Source organism: Manis javanica, chromosome 3 (genome assembly GCF_040802235.1).
Source record: "Manis javanica isolate MJ-LG chromosome 3, MJ_LKY, whole genome shotgun sequence".
Lineage (NCBI taxonomy): Eukaryota > Metazoa > Chordata > Mammalia > Pholidota > Manidae > Manis > Manis javanica.
In genome coordinates this window covers 5532166-5559657 of record NC_133158.1, presented here as the reverse complement: position 1 = coordinate 5559657, position 27492 = coordinate 5532166, and the positions used below count along the sequence as shown (strand labels likewise).

Below are 27492 nucleotides of genomic sequence, written 5' to 3'. Positions count from 1 at the left end.
GATTCCATTTTCTTTAAATGCTGCAGTAACAAAGTTCCGGAATGTGCCCCTTCTGCCTCATCTCCCTCTTGCAACAATGGCAAAAACCTATTTTGTTTGTCATTACAGTTTAGCCTGTGGGAATACTCTAGTCCGTGTAAGCATAAATAAAGGGAGGTTTACTTTAACACAAAAATTTCAAATTAAGAAGGGAAATATTCAGAGCAAGGTAGAGGAGAGCAATTTGCTGCTCTGTGCAAAGAGTTCCTAACAATCTTAGCAGCCTTAAATAGATAGTAGGGGAAAAATTTGAGTATGTTATCTTCTGTACACATAAATACATGCACAGGCATCTCACCCATAAGAAAATCATAATTGATCAGATGCCCTGGGGGAGAAGCCTTAAAGTCCGTGACTTCCTTCTGGACAGTTGTTCATTTCCAACCCAAAGGTAATGTGGTGAGGCCAGTCCCTTGACAGTAACTGATCATCCATGGACAATAGGTTTAGTTCAGGTGGGTGCTGGGCAAAACTCTGGCCCACAGTGAAGTTCAGAGTATTTAGATTGTCAGTTATCAGTGATCCTTCCAGGCAGTCTGGTTGGGTGTGCTTTTCATTGGAAGCTACCTTGGGAGAGTTAACTAGTCAACAGAGAAGCTTTCTCATCACTAAACAAGAGTAACAAGAATGAATGACACCATGAGAGCCGGCACGCTAATGCCTGGCATGTCCAGTTCACCTGCCATCTCTGTCATCCAATTCACCGTTTTTTTTGAGTTGTGTTTTTTTTTTAATGGGAGTACTTCTGTTTTGAAGTTGTTTGACCTTGGTTAGATTATGCACTTGATCTTGGCTTTTAGAAGATCACCTTTCCCCTTTCCGTTTCTCATTCTGTATGAAACCACGCCTTGTCCACCTCAGCCCGGCCTTTCCCGTGGGTTTGGAGAGAATGATACCGAACAGTTATGGATGAAGTTGGACCTGGCTGGGCTGGGGCGCAGCTCTGCTCTGACGAACACGTTCTTCTCCACACTTAAGCTCTGTGTTCTCCTTTCAATGTGTTGGTGAAACAGACCTCAGCTCGTGAAAGTCAAATGTGCAGCTTAACAGAAATCAATTTCAGAGAGTCTGTCATGAAAATAAGAGATCTGTTGGTATGATTTGCTATGATTATGACAGAGGGGATCCTGGAAGAAAATAATGCAAAACTTTTGAATCTTTCCATGTGGTGCCATCGATGCTCTAGAATAATAAGTCATTGCTAGAAAATGCATGGTCATGGCAGACACCAAACAGAATCTCTACACACGTTATTACATTTAATTCTCACAATGATCCAAGAGAGACTTACTATTACCCTTTTTAGTTCGGTTACAAGGAAATCTAAGTTTCAGAGATGTAAAGTAACTTGCCTAGGGCCACAGAAACAAAGGATATTGCTGGGATGGACACCCAGGTATGTTCTGTGTTTAATTCCAAAGCTTGGGTGTGAAATCAGCACCTTGTGCCAGTCTTAAGGATTTGAGTGATATTTCATTTGTGTAGGGAAGTTTTAAAAAATTGTAATAGACTGAGGTAATCAAAAGAAATATTTTCTCATCTCTGCTTTCTCTCTTTCTTTTTTTTCATGGGCCAGGCACACAATAATCAGTGATTCCTCGCACCCAGCACCTGCAGGGGTTGCTCCTGGCCCTTGCCACCTGTCTATCCGTCCCCCAAGGGACGGGAATGGGGAGGCAATGGGGGATAGGGTGGGCAGGGGCTCTTACTGGTGCTTGTCCTCCTCTGCCTCGGGCCAAATTCGTAGGCGGCAGACTCCCCAGTACCCTTTGTAGCAGGTGCTAAGAGGGGTGGGTGGTTGTCATCTTAGTGTCATTTGCTGCCTCAGAACTTCCTGGCCCAGTTGCACTTGGAGGAACCCAAGCATGGGCACTGCCTGCGAGAGCAGCGGTGTAGAAGTCAGTGCGTGAGGCAGACAACTTCCACAACACTCCATGGCCCTGTTAGGAAATTCCAGTCTTGCGCTATTGGGTTTCAAAGATGAAATGCTCTTAACTATTTCTTGAGGTCAGTTCTAGGTGGACAACAGAGAGGAAACCGCGTTAAGGAGCCTTCGCTGCCAAAGCCTGCCCTTACAGACCTCGTCTGCTCTTTGTCCTTGCCGAGGCTCAGGGTCGCTCAAATATATCTTACCCGGCGGGCCCCACCTCATGCGAGCAGCTCCGCTTTCTACGTGGGCCATTTTGCACAGACAATACATCATTTTCCTAGTCAGCAGTGTTGATGTTAATTGATATCAGAAGCCTTTTCTTTCTCAAGATGCCATTCGAAAGCACAGCTTTTAAAATGTAGGCAAATGAGCATCTATCTCCAGAGCTGATCTGAGCAAACCTCCACCCATCCTCACCCCAGGGGTGAGAGAGAGGCTGTTTTGAACAGGATCTTTCGTCACCGTCTGTCTTAAGTCACCTCCTATTGAACTTAAAGCTGAAGATTCAGGGTCACAAGGGAAAGAAAACAGTAATTAACTGGGAAAAGTCAATTGAGCGGAATTTTTTTTTTTTTCCCACAGTATGATGAGAGCACGACTCCAGGCGGAGCACCATACGTAATGTAGGTTCTCCCTTGCATTTCATTATCCAAACATTTCCTAATGGAATGCATTTTTTTTTAAGCATCTGCATTTGTAATCAAATGTGCTCCTAAAGATGGGTCAGCTAAGTCAAACAAGAGCCTGCAAGAAAAAAATGTGTTAATGTTTCTCCCGTACCCCAAATCCAATTTATAACAGTTCCTAATTGGCCTGCCCCATTTACAACTCCTAAAATTAATTTTAGACCCTCTCTCAGAGCTTAAGTCATCATTAATAGAAGACAGCAACAGGGAGTGAAATAGAAATGTTTATAAAGCACCCTTTTAAATTGACTGTGATAAGTGACGTAGTGATGTATTACATTAGAAGATTCTGGAACTCTCTTTGTGAAGGTTAGCCACAGACAACACTCAAAAGAAGGCATTTATCTTGGCAGGAGATGCCCTTCAGCGGTCTTTTGTTTTAGTCCATTGAGGATTTTTTTTTTTCCAGGGTGGCTGAAACCATTTTTTTTTTTTTTTTTTTGGTGTTTTATTAGCTGTATCTTGACTACCTCCTACAAACTGAATGACAGTTTAGGGTTATTAAATGTGTTCTTGCACATATTTTTATCCACTGTTAACCCTGACTAAATGCATGTGAGGGCACAGAATTCCCCCCTTTTTAACTCCATTGTTGCCCATATTTGTTAAAGAAATTATTCCCCTTGACGTTTGTTTAGGCTGTACTTTGATAAAATGCTGTCTGTGGCCCACGTTCTTAGCTTGGCATTCAGCAGACTCTTACAGATTTATTTCTCTTTGCATTATCTTATCTTCCTTTCTAGCATATTTGGGCTTCCTTTTCATATTTTAAGCTACATTTTGGGGCATAGACAGATCACCTTAGTAATTGTATATTGGAGCATTGCAGTGTTCTAAAGATAATTTTGCAAGCCTTTGGCATATACTTAACCCCACTAACTGTCTAAAGATGAGTATATATGTTCTTTCATGTTGTCTGTGAACAGAAAGGACAGATTAAGTGCTGAAAGTGATTTCAGGCTTATAGAAACTTCCTTCAGCTCGATGGGATGCAATAATTTCTGAAGCAGTGTGAACCTGGCTTTGAATCTAGAAGGTGATTGACTTGATGGGGAAAATAATGAGGATTTTTCTTTGTGTTTCCAGTTTATATCCAAGTGTCTTACCACCGATGCACTCTTTATACTTGAGTCCTTTTTTAAAAAAAGACACAGAGATGTAAAGGAGGCATCTTGAATGGCAAATATTTTAGTTCTCCCAGTGTTTGAAAGGAGGAATCAGAATTCCCTGAGGGGGAGAAGAAAAGCAGGAACATTTAATTTAAGCCCCCTAATTTCTTACAATGCTTGCCATTTTCTTAAAACTCTGTGTCTTTTCAGTAAAGTATTTGGCATTGGGTGCTTTACGTTGACGTATCAGCAAGTTGGCTTCTGGGAACTGTAAAAGTGTAGAATCTGGGGTAGATCTGGCAAATGAAGTTTATCATTAGAAAATGGATATTCAGGATCCCTCACCCTCAAAAAGCCTCCAATTTTGAAATTAGGGATAACAAAAACCCCAAACCGCACAGAATTCTCTCACAGTGATTTACACTATTGATTAAAATGTATCAGCTTAATAAAAAATCAATTAAAACTCATTTTATCAAGCCAATAGCTTTAAAAACATACATGTAATGATGCTCTCAGCCTAAAATTATATCTGCTTTGCCTGGCATCCCTGTACAAATAGTAATGGCCAGATAGAGCCCTAGTAGATTCAAAATATCTCTCCAAAATCCTAAGTGTGAAATATTCATGTTTTTGTAGTTTTATATACTTCTCCATTCTAATTACTCTTTGATTTAATTAGACTGGAATTATTGAATGTAGATTTCAATGAAGTTATTTTTGGAGAAATTATTAGTTTATGGCCAATATTTAAATGAGGGTTTCAAAAAATATGAATAATCCTTTTTACACTGGTTTTATTCAGAGTTCTATGATTATGTAATACCAGTGTTTATAAAAAGGACTTGTTGGCCAAAAGCAAACAAAACAAAAATACAATAAGGAAAAGTTTACAAAGAACAAAATGGGTCATTTTGTATGAATATGAATGTTGATGAATAGTGGTTTTAAATGTACTGTAATAAAAGTGATTTTTTAATGCCCTTTGATGCATAATAATTAGAAATAATTATTTTGGAGCTGTTTTTAGTGATAACATCTGGCGAGAATTAGGAATTGATACATGTTTTCTGATTGGCAGAAAACTGAGAATTAGAAATGGATTTATTGGGACTTTTGGTGGTATTATAAGAGGAGAAATAATTGTTAGGTTCTAAAAATGCCTAACCTTAGAATTATAGGGGAAAAGGTTAAGTGGTGGGTCTTTAGGATGATAATGACTTCTAACGGTCATTAAAGCTATGTGATTCTGAATTTGGACCCGGAAGAGGAAAATGGGTTTAAAAGGACTATAGGACACAGGGACATAAACGTCAGCATAGATGGCCCTCTTAGGAGATGACCCAGATGGTACCAGACACACATGCTCATTTACCTGTGCATGAGAGATAACAGAAATACCCTGATGGGAAAATGGGCCAACTTCCTGTATGCAAAATATTTGAAGCCTGTACCTACAGTTTATTTGGTGCCTGAAAAGCCTCGTTTGCAATTTTAATGTTTACTCTGGTGATATTTTGTGGGATGAAGAAGAATGCAAAAAAGTATAAGGAGAGAAAAATAAAAACTAAGCTATCTACGCCACCACCATGGCCATTAATATTTTGGTACATTTCCTTCCCTTTTTTTTTTCTGTGAATATAGTTTTGTATTGGGGGGGTCTTACTGTGTATACACATGCACATCAGAACTGTGAAGAGTCTGACGTTTTCCCAGTGCGCAGGCTGACAGGTTAGCTTGCCTCAGGCTCATGGATGCATGTAGATGACCAGAGAATTTTGGGTTAGAGACAAAGGACTTTATTGCTCAAGGTGCAGAGAGCAGCGTCCGCATATTAACATCAATTCCCCTTTTCCCAGATCCCATGGAGGCAGACAGGCCGAATGAATAGCTGTAGCAGTGAGTTGCATTACAAGCAGTCCTGAGATTAGGGAGACTGAATCTTTTATAACAGCGTAACCTGCCTGCCTTTTTCTCTAGAAGGAGACACTATTATAATAAAGAGCAGTAAACACATCTACCCTTTGATCTTAAGGAAGACACTACCTCTTTTCCAAGGCTGTTCACTATACAAACCTTCCTGAGAGACTGAAAAAGAAGATAGTGCCTTTGCTTGTAAAATGTGCAAAAATAAGAGACCCACGGAGAAGTTGTCTCTCAGCAAGTATAAATGTTTTCGGATGCCATTTTTTTCATAGCATTTTCAATAGCTGCATGTGGCTGCAGAGAGTGAATTGTAGAGATGTAGTGTAATTTACTATCAGTTCCCCCTTTTCCTAATGAGAATCTGTTAAGTTGTTTCCATGCAGAAGGCTTCACTTGGGCATTTCGGTTTGGGGTCGAGTAGAGTAAAATGCTGCAACCACCTCCAGTGTGTTGTAGCTCAGCTGTAGACAGCAAAGGAGTCCTGGGTGATCTGAAGTCGCTTCAGCCTCTTCCGTTTGGCTTTATGTAAAATACGCACGGGCTGTGAGCTGTAGGAGCGTCTGTTGTCTCAAGATGTTATCCAGGAGACAGGCTCTGCGAAGCTGGATATTAATGCCGCTGTTGGTCGTCCAGCCCGCCCTGGTTTTCTTCTGGAGAACAGGGATATTCCGTGACATTTCTGCCTCTCACGTGTCTGACCGAGCCTCTGACAGGAGCTCCTACTGCCTGGCATTCGCGGGGCCCAGGAAAGTCCACACAATTCCCTGCTGTGTAAAGGGGGAAAGTCTGAGATACAAATAATGACCATCTTATCCAAACATCCGGAGGGGGCCCGGCCTGGCGATAGGGAGGAAAGAAAGACAAAGCAGGATCGCAACCAGGTTTTAATCCTGAGAGTTACATGCGAAGGATGTACCTGTTATAGAGGCTTCCCTGGGGCTGTGGGCTCTTCTGAGGTGTCTACAACATTGCAGAAGTGACACAAAGAGTCGGGACAAGACTCCCTCAGTGGCAAGGACTGAATGAAACATACCAGGAGAAACATTTCGTGATCTAAAACGGTCCCCCCAAATTCCAGGTTAAAATTTGCAACTTGGGAAATCGGACCATAAAATGGGAGGAGGTGACTTTAAGACTTTTCTGAGTAAGCAATGCTCAGAGATGTAGCAAAGCACCCTAATTTAAAAAAAAAAAATGAAAGGAGGAAAAGTTGTACAGTGCTATCTTCAAAGTTCTAAAAAGTACAAAGTGAACTTATTTTTCCCTTGGGCAAACATTTTGACACTCACTGTGTGCTTGGTGCTCTTCTGGAAGCTGGAGTTTTGGTGCTGCACAAAGCAGATGAAGTTCCAGTTTCATGGAGTGTCAAGCCCAAAAAAACCAACAAACAATAAATATCTAAGATCCTTTCACATGAGAAGCCGTGGGAGGCGAAGCATTCCGTTCAGGGGGGAAATGGCAAAGACTGTGAGGGGAGGGCAAGTGTTAACATTTTCAAGGACCAGATAACAGTTCAGGACAAGATGCGCTGGAGCCTCATGACTTAAGAAGGAAAAAGGGGGACAAGAGAACCTCAGAGGGCTGGCTGGGGCCAGGTGGTGTCATGAGTGGCAGGCGTCAATCAGTAAAGGGTCTGGATTACAAGTCTAATGGGTGAAGCAATGTATTTTTCATGCGACACGATGATGGACCGTAGATTTCTAATGTTTTAAAGGTTTCCCTTGGTCTCTGCACCAGGGACACTGTGAGTGAGCTCTGTGAGTCGGTGCTGTTGGTTGGGACAAGTTTGGTAGCAATAGGTAGTATAGGTAAAGGATGCATTGTATGGTAAAGCCTAGTGAAGTTGTTGATGGATCAGCTCCAGGTGGAGAAGCAGGAAAGGAATCGTGGATGAGTTCTAGGTTTGGGGGTTGGGCTACATAATGGGTAGTAATTACGGAGATAAGAAAGAGTGGAAGGAAAGGTTTTTTGGTGGAACGGCAGGAGAGAATGGTAAGAGAGCCCTAGTAAATATCCCTGCCTGCCTTCAAAAGACAGTCACGCGTAAAAAAAATAATACTTGATTCTGAAATTGCTGCCCAGTTTTGCTGCGTTGTCTTGGCGTACCTAGAAACTTCCTTGGCACATGGATGGATGGATGGATGGATGGATGAAGGACAGCTGGATGGATGACTGGGTAGATGGATGAAAGTGTCTTAGAAGTGAATCGTCAAGTCGACTCCCTCCATTTCTAATAACACAGCTGTGTCTGTGAAGGCCCTCAAAGGTGACCCTCTCAGGGGACACAGTGTGGGGGTCTTGGGATTCTGACCCGACTCCTTCGTCCAGTCTGAGTCGAGGAGGTCTTTTATCTCAAACACTATCCATAATTTTTCCCACTGAGACACTAGTCTGTGGCTCTCTTCAACGATCAATGCCAATGGTCTGTCTGTCTCTCTCTTCGTAAAAATGACCACTCTAATCTTTATTTTACCAGACAGGAAGCACTGCTGGCGGCGATCAGCGAGAAAGATGCAAACATCGCCTTGCTGGAGTTGTCTGCCTCCAAAAAGAAAAAGACGCAGGAAGAGGTCATGGCCCTCAGGAGGGAGAAGGATCGCCTAGTGCACCAGTTAAAGCAGCAGGTGGGGCCTCCGCGCGGAAGGCATGCGGGGTGGGGCCCGGGCCGTGGGTGCGCTCTCCGGGTTCAGCTACTCCTCATGGCCCCACGTCTGTCCTGCAGGCTCAAGCAGCTAGAACCAGGTCGGAGGGAAACGGGCCGAGTTGTTGCAGGAACTGCATTTTACTGCTGCTCTGGGTCCCGCGCATGTGCTGGGGCTGATGGGGTTGGCGGCCAGCGCCCTTTCCTGTTCTTTTGTATTAGCATCGTCTTCCCAGAAATGGCTCTCTGCTCTCTTCCTTCCAGGGGACTTTGTACGACTTTACACTAAATCCTAGAAAGGATGAATTAAATTCTGGACACCTTTCCCATGGACCTTCTGTCTTGCGCCCTTTCTGGGCCCTGTAAATGGCTCTCCTCATCCAGGACTTTTGATTTCTTGCTTTACGTACTTCCAGCTGGTTCTTCACCTAGTTCCCCCAAGAGCTTTCAGTCGAGGATCATCTCCCAGCCTCTTGGCACTGCCAGACTTTGCCTAGGGACCTCCCCAGCCATTGATTAGTCCCCAGCCATAGATTATATTTTATCACCTGTTTACCCAGTTATCTAGTTTTTCCTCCTCTCTAAGCCACGGTATTTCTTCTGAGGGAAAAAGAAGGAGGGAAAAAGTCCTAACTTGTGCAGAAAGTTCTTTGCTTTTTGGAGCATTTTCTGGAAGTGACTTACACGGAAATAAATGCATCTCGACCATACGGCAAAATCATAGGATCACACTGAGACCTTCATGCGCTATTTCTCCACTGTGTGTCACTTGGGGGCTTTTGGAAGCAAAGGCTAAAAATACTCAGATTCTAGCTTCATTGTGAAATCCGTTCCACAGATCCTGTGGCCCACTGGTCTGTGGTCTCACAATGTGGCTGCCACATCTTAGCTAGGGCCACCTGTGACTCCAAGGCCCTCTGAATGCCACGGGGAGTGCGTGCTTATCAATGTCAGCCCACAGGACTGGTTCTCTGCCTACTAGGGTGATGGAGGAAGACAAGCCCCCTCTTCTCACACCTGGGCCAACCCTTGCCCTCCCCAGGAAGGAAAAGCCATCTGTTGGTCCAGAATCAGGGTCCATTTCTCATGGGGCTACCTTGTGGACAGAGAGACCACAGCCCTGTCCGGGCACCCTTTCCTGTAGCAGGTGGGTCCCAGTCACTACCAGACATTGGGGTCAGTCCTCCCAGCGGGCCTCACTATTGCTGCCCGGGGATCGGCGGCCACTTACATCTGACCTCTTGGTTTGGGGCTGTGCGACTTCTACACTGGGTTTTCCACCCACGTGGCCACAGAAAGTCAAGATGAGCCTCCTCCTGTGCTAAGTCCTTCCTCTGAGCCCAGCACCCTCCCCACTGGCACCTAACTGCTATAGCTCTCTCCCACAGGTTTACAGACCTAAGACATAGCCCCCGAGCATAAATATGCCATGAACTTGTGATGCTGGTACCCTGAGAACAGCTACGATGCATATATGAGCCAAAGTTCTCAGATTAGTCAGCCACTAAGGAGGTGCTGGCCCCTGCCGTGGGCCGTAGGGGTGCATAAAAGCCTATCTTCACCTTCGCCTCTTCCGATGTTTCCAGTACTCAGTGGCCAGAGTCAGGGGGCCATAGAGATAGCATTCTCTCTTGGTCTATAATAATTTCATCCATTAAGTATTTGCCAGTGGCTCCCTACTCAGTGGCCCTCTCTTGCTCAGGGGCCTGGCACCGCTGCAGAGCCATGGCCTGCACAGGCCTTATGGTCCGAAGCAGTGCATTGTATTTTTCTTTCTGTCTCTGAGATACCGAGGTCCCTAGACCTCCCTCCACTTTTCCCAATAAAGACTTTTGTTAAGGCTGCTTTTTTTCTTGCTCAGCATCATGAAAATGCCCTCCTGGATTCCAGGAAGGATTGAGTGGAGCCCTTCAGTGTGCTCCTGCACAAAGCCTTCATTACTCGCGACAGGCTCGGTTTGAATATCACGGGGCACATTTGGGAAACCCCAGCCATACAGTCAGGCTCCCGGCTGGGCTCAGGCAGGCTCTGAAGGGCTGTTGTGGAAAAAGAGGCAGGGAAGGATGAGCACGGGCTCCTCAGTGATGAAGATTTGAAATCCTTCCCCACATCCTCCCAGCCACAAAACAAGAACACGCACGTGAATTTCCATATCCACGTGGCAAATGATGCCGGTTCTAAGAATAATGACCCATGTGCTTGTAAGCACCCCTTTGTATGGAGTGTTTACTTTGTGTGGCTTGCATGGTCCCCTGAGGATTTGTCCCACCATCCTCACAGCAGGCTGGGCTGTGGGTGCTGGGATTAGCTCCCTTTTCTAGGGGGTTTAACTGAGACTCAGAGTGGGGACTAACCAGACCCAGACACATAGTGTTTGTAAGCGACAGAGCTGTGGTTTGGGACTGTCTTCCTGTCGGAGCAGAAGTTGGGGAGGGGAGGCAGTGAAGAAGTCTTGTACAGCATCTGTGAAGAACGGTATATTCTGGCACGGAAATTCTGTGCATTTAAGAAGCAGAATTGACAGGCCATGAGGGCTCAGAACAGGGAGGGCTCTCTCCGGTAGCCCTCAGAGCATCTGCAGAGCCACTGTCTGAAGCTCCTGGCTCCAGCCTCCAAGGAGGCCCAGAGCTCAGCTTGCATTTTTAAAAATCATTGCCACTTCCATTGGAGCCGTGAGGAGCTGATGTCAGAATCTGCTCATCACAGCTGATGAGATTTTCAGGTAGAGTAGGAACAGGGCCCGTGGACAAAATGCATCGCTGACTCCCTGGCGGTCTCAACAGCGTATCCCTGCAGTCCAAGCGCTGCAGTCTCTGGGTGCTGGGAGCAGGCAGGTGGGCAATCGTGACCACCACCATGCTGTGGGCCTGCTCAAGGTGATGCCCGTTGATGGCTGTACCTCAGGGAAGTGCAGCCGGCCTCCAGACCAGGGTAGAGATACTCAGTGGGCAGAAGCGTGATGTTTTCTAAAGCTAAGTCTCCTGATACATCCATCATCCTCCAGCCTTGCTGCTCAAAAGCCTTCCCTGGCTTCCTTTGCTGGTGGGTTAAAGATGAATTCAAACCCATATGCTCTCTGATCTATACATGCAGTTGCCTCCACCTGGAACATACGTTCCCCTAGGAATTCCCTTGCACCCATTCACTTCTTCAGGGAAGCCTTCTGGGACTTCCTCAGTTGGGGGGATGCCCGGTTTGGCCCTCCTGTGGAATGTGCCCATCACTTAGCTGCACTGTTACACATGCAGTTTGGCATCTGTTTTGGGGTTATTTGAATAGGGACTCTCTGCCCTGCTCACCAATGAGCTCCATGGGAATTTAGCTTTTTTGCTGATCATTTGTCTCTAGGCCTAGCACAACGGCTCACACATAGCGGGCATTCAGCAGGTATTTGTCAGACGTATAAATGAATGGGGGAGAGAATCACCAGGGAAGCTTATGAAAATGACGGACATCATCTATCAGTAGTCAAGGCTTAGCTTCATAATTCCGCTCACCCTGATATCCCAGGAAGTCACCACCTACAAGCGTTGGTAAGAAAGGTGCGTCCCGTTTGCTAAATTGCGCACCACAAAACAGTGCCATGCCCCTGTTGCCAGACACGTTACCGAGATGCCGCCCCCCATCCTTACATTGGCAGTCGTGGCCATTTTGAACCTTTCCTCCAAATCTCTTCACTCCCTTTTTGTTCCCATCCTACCCCCCAGATCTGGGATTCTTCTTGAATGAAGTGTCACTAACTTTCCAGATGTGGCAGATATTACTTGTCGTCATGAGGGGGCCCCTCCGTGTCATCCCTGAAAACTTCCGAGTGTCTCATAAATCCGTTTGCCTAGAAATACTTAAACTCCTGTTAAACATCTGTCAAGAGAGCCGGAGAAGGTGATATGAAATGAGCTGAGAAATTCCAACTATGCTTAGCAACGAAAGAATCTTTGTGACGCTCTCCAGGTGTCGACGTGGGGGGGTGGTCCTAGGCTGAGGACGGTATCAAGAGAGCAGCGCAAATTACTTTCTGTCACTTGTTGCATAAAAAGATGCAGCATGAATCCTAGTTTGGGCGTAGACACATAAGTGTACTCTTCCCGATTCTGTTTCTTCACAAGTATACACCTCTGACATTCACTCCACCTTTTAAAAAAAATCTGGCTTCCAGATTTTTACCATATTGGGACAGCATCTCAAGTAGGAATGAGTGAATTTTTTAATTTTTAATTTTTAATTGTTGTGGTTCTTTAGGGAGATTCGTTCTAAAAAGTGTTATTAAAAGTTACCATCTTTCCTCCTTTTGTGTCTTGAATCCAATCGCCCCGACCTTTTTTACTCCACCCTCGCGGAAAGGACTGACATCAAAATAGTTAATTCTGAAATCACTGGATATTGCCTGCTGCGAGAGGGTTTTTGAAAAAGGCTTAAAACCAAGTCTTTCCCCTAAACCTTATTCCCGAATGCTCCCCTGTGTGCTGAAGTCGTGATATGTACATCCTTGATGAAAACGCCTTTTTACAATGAGGGCCAGACACTGTTGTTTGGATCAAATTAGAACCAGCTTATTTCTCAGGACTGGTTACAATACTTGTGCGATCAGAGAGATAAATTCCATTTGGTTTTTTTTTTTTCCCCTTTCCTACCAGTTCTGGGCTTTGCTTTTGGCTCCCAGGAAATGCACAGGTCGGTGACCAGCAGGAAGGCATGTTAAGTAAGACCAGGGCCTCATCCACTGATTCTTTGTGTTTTCCCCCAGAGTTGGCACATAAAAAAATCCTACATCCAGTCAAATTCTGGAGGCTCTGCCAGGTCCACACACTGCAGTCCATCTGCGTAGCATCTTCCTCTCCCCTGTTCTGTCCAGAGTGGCATCAAGAATTAGCCAAATAGGTGTGGCCAAGAATTGGAGGAGGAAGCTGCCCTGGGAAGTGTCCAGGAGTGCTGGCCGTCAGGATGGAATCCTAGCTGGAACTGGATCTCAGCAGAGGTTGAGCCGTCCGGTCAGGGAAGCGGGAAGCAGCTGCATGGGATTGCCAGCCAGGCATCTCTTTCCCCCTTTACTTGAGGCCACACACCATTGCGCTTCCCCGTTACACTTCCAGTGCGGTGCATGCGATGACCTTTGGTTACCCGCTCTGGGTCTAGAGGTGCGCCCGATTACACAGCAGAGGCAGCCCTGCCGGAGGGTTCCCACAGCCTGGTATTGTGGTCCAATGAGCTCCAGAAAAACCTGAACCCCAGCAGGTGATGGGTCGCGGCCTCTCCCACATCCAGGTGCCGAAATGCAAACGTGCTAGTGTTTACCGCAGTCTCACTCTGGCTTCTGCTGTCCGTGCCCCACTGGTAGAATCCAGCCACGTCTCTCTTCATCATTGACTTCTATGCAAAGTGTGTACACGGTGTGTTCTCCTGAACCCGTCTCTAGAAAAGAATACTCACTTCCCTCTTGGGCAGGTGCTCCGGTGGGGGTGAGCCCAACCTGCTGTGTGTTCTGATAACAGCTCCCTCCTGGTGATCGGCCGGGACTCTGGCCTGCTCCCTTAGCCTGGAGGCGCGCCCTGCTCTAGACAGCTGTCATCGCAGCTCTAACACTCAGGGGGCCCTTCAGTTTGCCAGCTGCAACACAAAATAGCACCCAAAGATCGTGCAGGTGAAGTCTGTTCCCTGCAATTCCATTCGTCTCTCAAATCCTTATTAGAAGTGCATCTTCCCAGAGCATCAAGCTGGCTGAGGAACCACTTTCTGAGTCTTTCACTGGAACAAAGCCTTTTTTTTTTTAAGTCCCTAAACATTTATGGAGCCCTTTAGGAGGGGTTGTGTTGGGCCCCCTCCCTCGGGCTATGGATGCAGATAGGGACTTTGCCCTTGAGCCTGGGCTTCTTATCATCTCTGCCAGGAAGACAGATATTGCCTCATAAAATATATGACAGCAAATTGCTATTTCTTGGTGTAAAGGTGTTACGTTCAAAAATCTTTGCTTGCTGGGGGTTGGGGGGTGCAGGCAGAGAATGCTTCCTGCACAAGTAAGAATCCCTATGAATTGTTTGATTGGCATTCCATAGCCTGTGTTTTGTGGCAAATGCCCATCTAACCGTGGTACTTTCTCCGGTTTTCAAGGATCCTAGTGTACCTATTGCTAGTTTTAGAAAAACGCATTCTATGCTTTTTAAGTAGAAAAGCATAAGACCAACTTTGCCATTGCTTTTAGAAGTACATAAAGGAAAAGATGGGTCTGACTTTGAATTCAGTTTCAGAGTGATCGCCCGACTTCGCTGCAGTATTTCAAGCACCCCTACGGTGTCTAGCAGTTGGCAGATCGCATCAGAGTAACAGCCTTCACCAAAGGGGACCTAAGCAGGCTGGCATACAGATGCCAAGAAGCTCTCTCTCTCTCTCTTTTTTTAATTCAAATTTCACATCTGTGCTCTATTTTTAAACATTTATACTTTAAGTGATAACGCATGTTTTACCAAGCCTCTGATTGGATTAGACATGTTCAAAATCCCCTCGACTTCAACCTGTCCGGCACTGCCTCTGAGAACACGTGGGAAAAGCCCCCCCAGAAGTCGGCCCCCAGGGAGCCATGTGTTTCCGGAGGGGGGAATCCAGCTGTTGCAATGCGTGGATTTGGGGGGAATCTCAGACTGACATTGCTTCACTAGCACTAATGTGTGGGTGTTAGTAATGTGTACAGCATCCCTTCTCCTCACAGTGGTTTTTCAACTCACATTTTAGAGCGCGAGTTGCTAACAATGGTTTTTGAACTCTTACTGTATACCTGGCATTGAACTAGGGATTTACAGACTGTGATCTCATTTAATCCCCCCAACTAGGAACCAGGTGTTATTAATCCCATTTCAGAGCAAACCAAGGTCCAGAGGTTTGGACCTCGCAGCCCCTCCTATGGCCCCGCCGGCTCCGCCGGGACCTGAGATCACCTGTGCACGCTGGTGAGGGTGACTTATTTCTTCCGGCATCACCAGGCATCTCACCACTGCCACAGGGAAACCGAGGCTGCGGGCTTCCCCGTGCACTGCGTGTTCTGTTCCCGGCGTGCAATGCTGGCCCTCGCCTCTTGCAGCCTTTGTGTCTTGTTCTCAAGACACTTGCATGAAGGCCTTTTTTCCCCTTTACTTTTCCATTTTCTTCCTCCTCATTTGACATAAAGAAGAAACAAATTTCTTCTGGTCCCTTTTTTCTCCCTCCTTTCCTTCCTCTCATCAAATAATTAAAAGCCCACTCAGGCTGTCTTCACCTTATCATTTCAAATGAATTGAAAAAAGAGCTGACTTTCTGCCCTTGTGTCTTCCTGACTGAATTTCACCATGAAAGAAAAGTCCTTTCTCCATCCCTGTTGGCTTTATACTGCCCCTTGCAGTAACTGTCTTTATAGGTCAGAGTGGTTTTGCTCCAGATCAGCATTGTTGTGCAAATGAGCTTGCCTTTCCCTGCCTTCAGAATTTCCTCTTTTTGGGCTTTTACAAGTAATAATTTAATACCCTTCTTTCTTAGGATTACAGAAAGAGTTATGAAACACAGAATTGAGCATTTCCAGTAGTTTATCTTTGCTCTTACTCAGCTCCAGGTTCTCTTCTAGAAGATGTCACTTTTTTCTTCATTCTTTGCAACATGCTAAAGGGAGAGGTCAAAGTTCAGAATCTTCCATGCTTACTATTTTTTTAATTAACCCATGATAATGCGCTACATTAAAAAGTAATCAAGATTTGATTTTGTAAATGATTCTTTTCCAGAAGTAAATGTTTTATCATAAAAGTAATAATGCTCATTATTATAGAAACTTACAGAAATGCAAAAAAAAAAAAACTAAAAATCACCCATAATCCCACCATTCAGAAATAACTGTCATTAAGATTTATTGTTTCCTACATTCCATTGTCTACATACATATTTGAACAAAGACATGACAGAGTACATAGTAAAGGTTTTTTAGCCTTGTTAACATGTAATGTCGTGTGAATTTTCCCATGTCCTTAAAAGCCTTCAAAAACATACATCTTAGCTGTATGATTTCCATCACTGCCATAGTTAATTTTATCATTCTCCTATTGGGGTTTCAGTTCATTTCTACTTTTTCACTTCTGTAATTGTTAACTTGATGAATATCTCAGTACATAAATCTTTTTTCTTCTCTGTTATTTTCCTTAGGACTAATGCCCAAAAGTTGAAATACAGGAGCTACAGGTGTTTTAAGGATTTTAGAGAATTAACAAAATAGCCTTTCCTCCAAAGTACTTGACATTTGTCAGTTTTTACATAAATGTCAACTGCTTTTGTTAAGTTAGTCAAAAACTGTACTCTGAGAACCTGCCACTCACAGGCTTGGAGCAGAATATTCCTGGAGGTTGTATAAATGGTCAGCACAGTGGGACAGCAAGAGGCAGAGGGAGATTTTTAAAACTTCTTAGAGGAGTAGGTGTGGGAAGAAGTGGGCGGGACACTCAGCAAATCTTTATTGAGCATCTACTATGTACCAGAGACTGTTCTGGAAAGAGGGGACACTGTGGTGAACAAAACACAAAATCCCTGCCCCAAGTGGAGGGGACAAATGAAACAAAAATGAAGGCATCAAATACAGCATGTCAAGTGACAGTTAAAGCTGCGGGGAAAAAATAAAGATGACATCTTGCAAGGAGTCTAGGGGTGATTTTGAATAGGGTGTTCGAGGAGGCCTCCCTGAGACATGTGAGCAAAGACAGGGAGGTGGAGGTGGGCCCCGTGAAGCCACGTACCACCAGGGTCCTCAGTGGGGACAAACTGCAGCCAGGAGAGCTGCAACCTGTTCTCAGGTCCGAGTCCCAGGTGCAGTTGCTGAGTTGACAAGGTGGGGGAGCCAGAACCCCACAACACCAATGTTTAGATGAGATTATTCTTAAAAAAAAAAAAAATACCCACCCAACAACCAAAACCAGCCCTCTTATCTCCGCAATGATAGGGCCACTGGGAAATGCCCGTTGGCCATGAAGGATCTTTAACACAGTCTGGGAATGGAATTGTGCAAAGAGGTTACAAGTTCAGATTGGACAAGGCGGCTGTCATTTCAGAAAACGAAAATGGGCTGAACAGGAAAGTCAGCTCAGAAGGTCTCGATTCAGGGGGGTTCTGATGCCTCAGAGACCGATTAACCGATCCTCTCAGGGCTGGCTTATTTCCTCTCTCAGGGCCCAGCACTCCCAGAATTACAGACACAGCTCAGAAGCCAGCCAGACCCCCGACTACTTCAGGCCGCCCTGGGGGTGCCCCAGGCCCTCCGGGTGCTGGGGGGGAAGTAGGCGTGTGGGTCACGAGGCCAGCCACTGCCTGTTGTCAGTCTCCGTGGGTTTGGAGGCCCAGAGCTCCTTGAGATGTCTGATGGCAAGCAGCCGTCTGGAAGGTATGATGTTAAGTGTTTAAACTAGGTAAGGCAGCCATCCTCACTGAGGAAGCCCCCGCAGGTGCTAGAAGGCATGGGGTCAAAGGATGGGCCTGAGGAGGATCAGAGTTCCAGCCCAACTCTGACCCCAGCGCACGGAGAAGCCTGGGGCAGCTCTTTCTGCGCCTCGCTCAGATGCAGTTTCCCCACCTGTACAGTGAAGGCAGTGGATGCCCTTCCGCACTCCCTGCAATTTTGGTCATCAGCGGCCACTCCAGCACATGCACACGGCCGGCACATGGAGTACCTGCTGAACCCCGAGGACTTTGAGTACACACGGGCACATCGCAGTGTCTGCTCATGGAGCCTCAGTTGAGCAGGAGAGGTGCATTGTGCAGTAGTTTATTAACACAGCTATCTTTTCTTAAAGAAGCGGTATTCTGGGCACAGTATTATACTTTTGTTACAATCCTCCCCGAAACCCCAAGAGGTAGTAGTACCGTCTTTATGCCCAGTTTGCAGATGGGGAAACCCAAGTCACAGAGCCGACAGGCGGTCCGGTGAAGATGCCCCCATTGAATCTGCCTATAGGGGTAGCTCTTTCAGCCCCCTGGCCTTCCCACTGCAAGGTACTGGCCCGCCTTCCTACCAGGGACGGTTCGAGCACTCTAGATTTCGAAGAGGACAGGAAGAAAGAAGGCTCCGGAGTTTAGGCCCTTGGCCGTGTCACGTGGACTCAACCCTGCTTAGTAGTTCTATGATGGTGTGCAAGCAGCTCGGCTCACCCTCTTGTAAGTGGGTGTGTTGTTTCCCCCCTCCTTCACGCAGAGGCACTAGTGTGAAGCATCTTCTCTGGGGCAAGGTCTGTGACAACCCTGCGGGCTGCACGTGTGTGCCGGGCATCGCTCTCAGCCTGCGGTGCGGGATAGTGTCCTGTTCCTTGCACGGGGTGGCACCGTGCTTTGAGGAGTGATGGTCCCAGACGGCCTCTGGTGACAGTCCATTGACACAGACCCACGCAGTGTGACTCCCTCCTCTGACCAAAGAGGAAAGAATGTGAGTGACAGGGTTTATTTATAAACAGCACCCCCACCCCCACTTCTGCTTTCCTAGGAGCCAGACCCTGCTTCATCCTTGAAGAAAAATAAATAGTGTGGAAGGTGCCAATGCTGCCTGGAAAGGGCCCTGTTCAGGGCGGGTGCAGGCGTCCTCCTGCCAGGAGAGGAACGCCCAGATCCCCTGGCCACGGTCTGGCTTGTCCAGACCCCGGGGGGATCTCTGGGGCCGGGGTCTCCGGAGGCCTCCCGGGATGAGGCCGGGCTTCCAGGGAGAGGGGCTCTGTGTCCTGAGCTTCTGAGCGATGCAGTCCTGGGTGAGGCAGGGAAACAGAAAGTCGCTATTTCGGAGGGGGAAGAGCCATCTCCAGGGGATTATTTTTTATGAGCCAAAGACACTGAAGTGTTGCTGATTTATCTTAACAGCAGATACTATGAGCAAATGTCCCAGTTGCCTCTTTCTGCTCTTGGCAAGTACGGATGGGAAATGGGAAGGAGCCGACCCGAATGGAGCTGGCCAGCCCGCCTTCAGGAGTCTTAATCTTCCTCAGTCCGAATATGTAACTTAGAATCGTTTCCAGAGCTGGCCAAGGCGCAGGTGGTCCCCCAGTTTCGGCGAGAAGCCGAGTGGGGTTCAACAGCAGCTTTTCTGCTTCAACGCCTGTATGCCCCTGGGTAGGGAGTTCTTTAAGCCCGTTGCCACATTCTGAGGGCACCGCCTGGGAATGCAGAAACCCGAAAAGCCCTCCTTCTGGTTGTCCTGATGATTGGGATTCTCTGGCCACGGCAGGTCCGCTCCACACACCCTCCTGTGTCCGGGCTGGAATGAGCCACACTGAACCCAGCACCTCGGACGTTGAATATAAATTATGTCAAGGCCGTGTCCAGCGTTGTGACATTGGCTAATCCTGATTAGATACGGATAAATTCTCAGGACTTAATTTGGCACGTTGAGCCAGTTCTTCATATTGTCTTCAGGGACTGGAAAGGAAATGCACAACTTCACTATAATTTTTCTTCTGTTTCTTTAGAACGGGACGTAATTTTTTATTGTTAGCTGGTGGAAACTTTGGTGAACCGTGGCCAATAATGGCTCACCCCCACAGGAAGAAAGCCTCAGCCTTTAGCTGAGAACATATTCTTTGAAAGAAACCATAGTATGTTGATTTTTGAAATATCTTCCCACTTAAAAAATGCGCTGTCCAACAAATATTAATGTTCTGAGCAAGACCAAGGGAAATGAGGAAGTATTTTCTCTGAGGAAAATTTGAGAGTGATGTGTGATGCTTTGGTTGACTAATAAGTGCACTGAGCATTGGAGGGGTCTGTGAGGACTCACAGGCAGCCTGGAGCACCTCCGTCCCTCCAGAAAGGAAGGAGCCCCGTGTTGGCTGGAGCCGGGCACTCCACATCCCTTCGCCAGGTCACCCACACACACACCAGCTTGGCCACATCCTATCATTTCACTTCCATTTCTAGAATTGGGTCCAAAAAAATATACCTGATAATAAGCTCTCCCTTTTTTTGCTGCCAAACAGCTTAATGCAGAAAAGCATTGCTGAGTATTTTTAATTGCTTGGGTTGCAAACTACCATCCTATCCTTTATTCTTTTTTAGCATCTCACCCAGTTTGGTGGCCAGTCATGCCTGCTCCGTAGCCACCTTTAGGGGACGCAAATATTGTCAACTTTGACGAGTCTGATCAGGTTTGGGCGTTATTGAATCAGCGGGTATTAGAGCTGTAAAATTATCTCAGTGAGGTTCTTGTTCGGTTCATAATTACAGGTTTGTTTTAACAGATCTGCTTTGCAGATTTTTATGAGCAGGAATCCTCTCGGGCAAATTCACCATAAAATCTCCGTGGGATAAAGGCAGGCAATTTTTCATCTCAGGGGCAGTTTTTCAGAAGCGGTCGCATAGAAAGCCCATTTCTGTCCTCATAGCCACACCCAATTTTCAGCTTCTGCCCAAGAGCAGGACTGAAAATTATCCCCACATCTCCTTATGAAATTCTGTTGAAAAACATTGGTCCTTGTACACTGTGCACAAAAGCCAAATTACTTCTGGAATGTTCCCTGGAACTCTGGGAATCCAGATAGGGATCAAGGAAACAGCACCACATCTTTACCCCCTCTGCTCAATCTGTTGATTGATTTGTAGGTTATTGTCCTTACCTGGAACCATCTGAAGTAAAGTTCTCGGGTCCAGCTTGTTTGTTAATGCCTTTATTTGTTTTTTAAGTGGTACATTCTGTTGTCAAACCCAGAATGCAAGCAACATTCTGGGAAAGCGGAGGCCTCACTCTTCAGTTAAAGCAATACTTTCCTGATAGTTTACCAGCATGTCAGCATGTTTCTCAGATCTCTCATGCTGCTGAAATGCAAATCAAAGCAAGAGCTTCTGGAGCAAAACAAACACCCTGCACTTACTTATTCAGGGGCAGGGCTGGTGCACGCTCATGCTGATACCAAGGTCCTTATGGGCCCGTGACGTTCCCAGGACTTCAGCGAGGTGCCCGGAGAAAGTAAGAAAATGTGAAAAGAGGGGAAAAGGAGCCCTTTCCTGATTATTCATCAGCAGTGGCCAGCTGAGAGAGAGAGAGAGAGAGAGAGAGAGAGAGAGAGAGAGAGAGAGAGCAAGCCATCGTGGGCCTTTCCTAGCTATTCAGTGACTCGAACTCCCCAAAAGTTCAGTGATGTGTCCCACAGGCTCATAGGTCAGGAAGCAAAGTCACAAATTAGAATGGAAGACAAAAAGAATGATAAAAGTGACACAGGTTATTCTTTTAACGTCCAGTTCTCTGTAATGTTTCTAGCCATCTCAACGCGAATTCTCAGAAATAATTGCCATGTGTCTGAATGCTTAAAGTAGTTCTGTCAACTGCGGCCTCCGTTCCTAAGCCTGGCTCTGCTCTGAGATGGCCTCATGAACTTCTTCCCCATCTTCACCAGATACCAGCTGCAGGGCCAGCCTTCTGACCTACACCCTCGGGATCTCAGAGGAGGGACACCAAAAGCTGAGGAATCTGAGGAATAGGTCAAGAAGCAAAGTCACAAATTAGAATGGAGAGAGACCAGCGTTTGACCTAATGGCGGAAGTCAGCACCCACCGAAGGTGGGAATCCTGGGGCCCCAAATGCTTGCCCTCTCCGTATAGGTAGCCTTGGAAATCCAGGTGCTATACAGGTAAAATAAATAGCAAGATTTGGGATGACTTTTGGCTGCAGTTGTGAGCAGAAGAGCCAGGGGCTGGTACGGGACCACATAACGGCAGTGGATGCAGGCTGCGAGCACAGGGTACTCAGTGGTACAAGGCCCGAGAGACACAGTGGGTCAACAGGGTTTGTTGGAGCACAAAGAGGATCTGAGCCTTGTTCCAGACATTCCAGGGCCAGAACGAGGAATCGGAAGCCATAGGCTGGGCTCAGGTGCCTAGAGCACCTCCCTTGATACCCAGTAGCCTGATGATGCGTTTGCACAGACTCAGAGAGGTTGACTAGGTTGCTGGCAGTTTAACAGCTCTTAAGTTACTTAACTTTGACCATTTAACTCAGACCTTCTGACCCCCACTTCTGCTTTTCTTTACTCCCCAGGACCTTTTAGTTGCAGAAATGGTCTTAACGAGATCCATTGTCAGCCTAGATGTAATGGAGGCGTAGGACATCGGTTTGTAGGGAGAGGTGTTCCTGGCAAGGGAAATGCCCACCCGCCCGGGTAGAGGTGAATCTCCCTGAAGGTCTGCAGGGAGAATTGCTCTGGAGGAAGCTGGGAGGAAGGAGATGGTTCAGGAGGAAAAGGAGAGGCTGGCCTCGCCCAGCGGCTGGAAGGTTTCCTTCCATCTGATACCCAAGACAGCAGGGAGCTGGCATGTATGCTTAAGGGGAGCCTGATACGAAAACTGCAAATGTGAAGTAAGTTTGGAACCTGCATTTTTGATTGATGATCAGATGGCTTCTGAGACCCAATTGCTGGGTGACTTCTACCCATGAGCGCTTGCTCTGGGTGAGATGAAGCTTGGGCACCTCCTAGGGCACGTTCTTGTTTTCTGCACATGTAAGAGGGGTTGGTTGGTAATGATTTGGGTGTTTCATTAATGTGCTCCACCCCCACCATACCAAGGATAAAAGAACAGCTTGCTTCAATTACACAGCCTATGGGATCTGGAAGTTCGATGTCTTTCTTCAGTAGCATACATTTCAAAGAGGGTCCTATAAAGCTCCAGAACCTGAGAGATCTTTGGGCCATTAGCCTTAATATTCCAAAACTAAAAGCCTTTTTTGGCTTTGTTTTTTGCAACCAGTTTCCATCTTATGTCTGCTCCTAAATAATCACTATGGGGCATTATTCTTTTTATGAGTTATTTCCCAAAATGGGGGAAAGAGATGAGATTGAGAGAGAGAGAGAGAGGAGGAGGGAGGGGCAGCCGACCATTTCAGTTTGGGTGCTGGTTTTTTTGTTTTGTTGAGTCGGACCTGGCCTGAAATGCCCCCAGGCACCCACTGTTTCTGAGCCATAATTATGCTTTTTAACCCGCTCCTTTATGTCTGAGTCCTTAGTGTCCAAGCTCCTATGTAATTAGCAAGCGCAGTGTGTGGGAATGAGGCAAATATCTTTTGCATGACTTTAGCCTATACATTACTGCAATGCCATATTATTACAAGATAGTTCCTGATCTTGGAGCTGTACCATTAACTCTCTCAACTTGAAAAGACCCAGCAAAGAGATACTCCCAAACTTTGGCCCGTGAGGCGAAACTCAGATGGACAGTGACTTGATCCAGCTGAGGGCCCCGGGGCCCTGGGGGAGGATTTGCATTTGGCCCTGGAGTTGATTCAGAGCCTGACAGGCACTTGGGAACTTTCCTGGTCCGTGCAGCTGTCTCGCATAGCCACAGGCATGCCTCTCACTGCAGCGGTGAAGTCAGGACATTCTTCACCTCAGTATTTGAAAAGGGCCAGGTTGTTCACTGGCTCTCCTGGAGGAAGGTACTGTGTCCGTCTGCTAGCCTGGAAGGAGATTGGTGATGCTGATTGTGAAGTCATTAGAAATTTAAAGGGCCAGGCTTTAAAGAGGAGGGTTGTGGCCAGGCAGGCGGGGCTGCGTGTCCTCCTGGGCTGCTGAAGTTCATGAAAATAGAAGACAGTCGGAGTCAAAGTCTGCCCGAGGGGTGGTCCCGGGAGTCTTCCTTTGAACTGGTGTGGTTTCTATGCCATGTGCCCGTAGTTGGAGAAATAATTCATATCTCAGCATTTCTGTTTGGAGCGGAGATGTCTTTTTTTATTGTTTCTCTTCCTGTTTCCTGTGATTTCTTGAAGAGTCAGTTAATATACAGAGGAATAAAGGAGAAAGTAAAACTCTCTGAGACTCAAGCATCTGGCATGAATATTTTTTTGCTCATCTCTCTGGACTTTTCTCATATGCACATGTGTGTCGGTATCTTTCTACACGTCCATATATAAGCCCGCATATATCTTTATATGTAGGTATGTATATATTATTGTACATGAACCTCGGTTTTACCGTCTGTTTCTCTATCCATCAAAGTATATGTTGCTCTTTCTTTCTGATGAATATAAATACACATCACTCTTGGATGGCTTCTGCAGATTCTTTCATATGAATAATGGGTATTCAATCATTGTTAAGACCCTGATGTATGAACGTTTGGTTTATTTCTCATTACTTGCTTCTGTGATTAATGACCCAGTGCGTATCCTTTTATCCTTTTTACCCCTCTGTACCCATCTAGGCTTCTTTCCAGGAGGGGACTTTCAGACCCTAGGGTGTGCATATTTTGAATTTTAATACATGGTGCCAGATTGCCTTGGAGAAAGTGTCAAGTCCTGCCAGCAGTGGACAAACACACCCAAAAAATAGGGAAATCAGTTTTCCATTTTCTTAGGCTTTTTGGAATTTTACCTACCTCCGGAACTTTACCTCTAAATGCCTGAAAGACACAAGTGTTGGTGAAGTACCGTAGGTTTGGTAATAATTCACACCCAGATTCCAGAACATGTTCTTCCATCGATGGTTATGAGACTTAGAATAAAATCAACATCACTGGGGTTCTTTGTTTGGTCAGTGGGATTAAGGCCTGCTAAACTCCCTTCATTTTTTGATAAGGTTAATATAAAGGCAGATTGTGGGAATGGCATAGACACAGGCTACCTGGATTGCAACTAGGCATTTGACACCAGAAACTCATATTCTGTCTCCTATGTTTTATTTACTTTTTAACCAGATGGAGAAATAAAGATTGAGTGGTGGTCTAGGAGGATGGATTTATGGTTGACTGAGCAAGTCCACCCTAGGGAGGCTAGTTGGGGAGGCCTGTCACCTCTACAGGGAGGCTGCCAGAGGTGCTGGGCTCTGTCCTCCGAGTATGTGGACCTCATTATGTCCAGCCTTTGAAAACATACCTTCTGGAAGTGTGATGTCTCAGAGTGGAGAAAGTAAGTTAAAACAGTAGAAGGCATAATTAGAATTGGAAAACTCTCAGCAGGTTGGAACTACAGACCCAGATTAAGTTAGGTCAAGTCTAAAGCAAAAACTCAGTTAGGAAAAGAATGAAATTTATACTTAGAATTAAAATTCTGGTGTGTGTGTGTGTGTGTGTGTGTGTGTGTGTGTGTGTGTGTGAGAGAGAGAGAGAGAATGGCAGGGAAATTGGCCGCCAGGATATGAGTTTAATCGTTGCAAACTTGAATATGAGTCATCATGGCCCAGCAGATGCTAAGAAACCATTGCACCATAGGAGTATATTGTTTATTTTAAAATAATGTTTAGCTCAGACACATGTGAAGGACACATGTGAAGGCTCAGGTTCAGGCTCTGTTCAGGGAATGATTCTCTAGGAGGGGCACAGTGGAATGGCCCCCACGTGTGATGGGGGACACAGAGGGGACGAGGGGAAGAGGAGAGTGATTAGTTGAGAGGACCAGGAACGATTAGGCAAGATAAGCAGAGATAACAGCAGAACTGTATTGACATGTCTGAAGATGTGGGCCCCCTGCAAAAAGACAGAATCAGGGCAGGCGGTCTGCAGCTGTCACCAACAAGCTCAAACTGTGTCACACGATAGGGGAGGATGTCCCATGTAAGCCATTTAATACATTGCCTCCGGAGGTGTGGAGTTGCCCGTGTCCAGTGGCAGTGCCCCCACCAGGACGGCTGCTACACGGGGACTTCTGTTTGGCGATGAGGGTTGTGTTAGGTCCCTGCCACCAGCACATGTCTGATGAGGGACATTTCCATGCCCAGTACACTCCGTGGATGGCCCAGACTTTGAAAAAACCCAAAGTCCTTTGCAGGAGGGTAAAGCACCATCCTAAGCGCTAATCCTAGGACGCCTGCTGATGGCCCAGGTGCGTGGACTAAGGGGCTCCACATCCTCAAATCGAACCCGTCAGCTTGCTGCCCTTTCCCTGCACAGCCTGTTCCTGGCTTTCTTCCCAAAGGCTACTCCCACTAATTTCCCTTATATATATTTGCAATTATTTTCATAAGCAATAAGAAAAACATCCCCCCAAAATGCCCCCAAAGTGGGCAGAAGCGGCTCTCAGAGAGTAAATAGAAATGGCCAACAAATACTGCGGAGATGCTCAGCCCCAGGTTATAAACAGGGAAATTTGAGTGGGATGACTCAGATCTTCATGTATCTGTGTTTTGAAGATGATAAGGTTTGGAGAGACTCCATGTTGGCTCAGTATAAGAAAAGGGGAGCAGACTGGAAGTTGACCCAAGTTTTGGAAGGGAAATTGGTGATATCTTTCAACGTTTAAAATGTATGTAGGGCTGCCTTCCAAATCTCTCTTTCCCTAGCACATCACAGAGACAACTACTATATGGTTAAGCATCCATCCTTGTTGAGAACAGCTCTGAGGACAGGAGAAGCTGTTCCTTTGAAAAAGTATGCTTTGAGCCATGGTTAGAATACCAAGAAACTGGAAACAGCCCTAATGTCGATCACTCACCCACTCAGTCACCCAGCAAACATTTACTGTGTGCCCACTATGTGCCAGGCAACCTTTAGGTGCTTGCCATACATTTTTGAACAAAATAAATGAAGATTCCTGTCCACTACTTTAGTCCATCAGTAAAGGACTGGTAAATAAATGTACGTGCATAAAGGGAATAACATATCTCCATTAAAAACGGAATTGCTCTGCATGACCATGACATGGAAGGATGGCCTTGACATATCAGACATTTTACTTTTAATGGGTATGTGCATGTGTCTGCACTTCCATCATGTGTAAAGATTTTCCAGAAAGACTAGCAAAACTCTTTAACAGTGGGAGTGGATTTGGGGAATGGGGAGAGGGAATATTACCTTTTTTTTCTTAAGTCTCTTTGTACTGTTTAGCTTTTCATAGCTAGCACATATGCTTTATATAATAAAAACGAACAGGTGTTATAAAAAAGGAAGAACAAAGCTAAATCAGAACTTCTGTTAGACCTAAGGCTCCTATCTCAAAGAAGATGGAAAATTCCTTAACCTATCTGTAGCCATTGAGACCAAAATGATTAGGTGTTTGTAGCAGTTCAGACTGTGAGAATGGAAATTAATACCATAGTACTTTGGAATGCAAAACACAAGACATGAGGTGGCCTGTGGAGTTCCTGGTCCTGGGCTTATTTGCACGCGTAGATCCAAGCAGAAGGCAGCCAGGGGCTGGGAAGAGCCTGGGCCCGCCGTCAGGCATTCCGGGCTTTCTCCTGGGTTTGTGAGTGACTAACCCGCAGCCTC

General features: G+C 46.1%; 1 protein-coding gene across 9 annotated transcripts in view; it reads left to right on the top strand.

The window, feature by feature from the left end:
* Positions 1-27492, top strand: part of ERC2 (ELKS/RAB6-interacting/CAST family member 2) — a 784869-nt gene that overhangs the window by 585461 nt on the left and 171916 nt on the right. For all 9 annotated transcript variants that reach the window (XR_012128892.1, XR_012128896.1, XR_012128894.1 and 6 more), the window contains one exon: positions 8167-8314. Coding sequence is in view for 2 of the 9 variants with exons in the window: in XM_073230735.1 (XP_073086836.1) it covers positions 8167-8314 (148 nt within the window). In the remaining 7 variants the exon portion in view is untranslated. The remainder of the gene's footprint in view (positions 1-8166; positions 8315-27492) is intronic.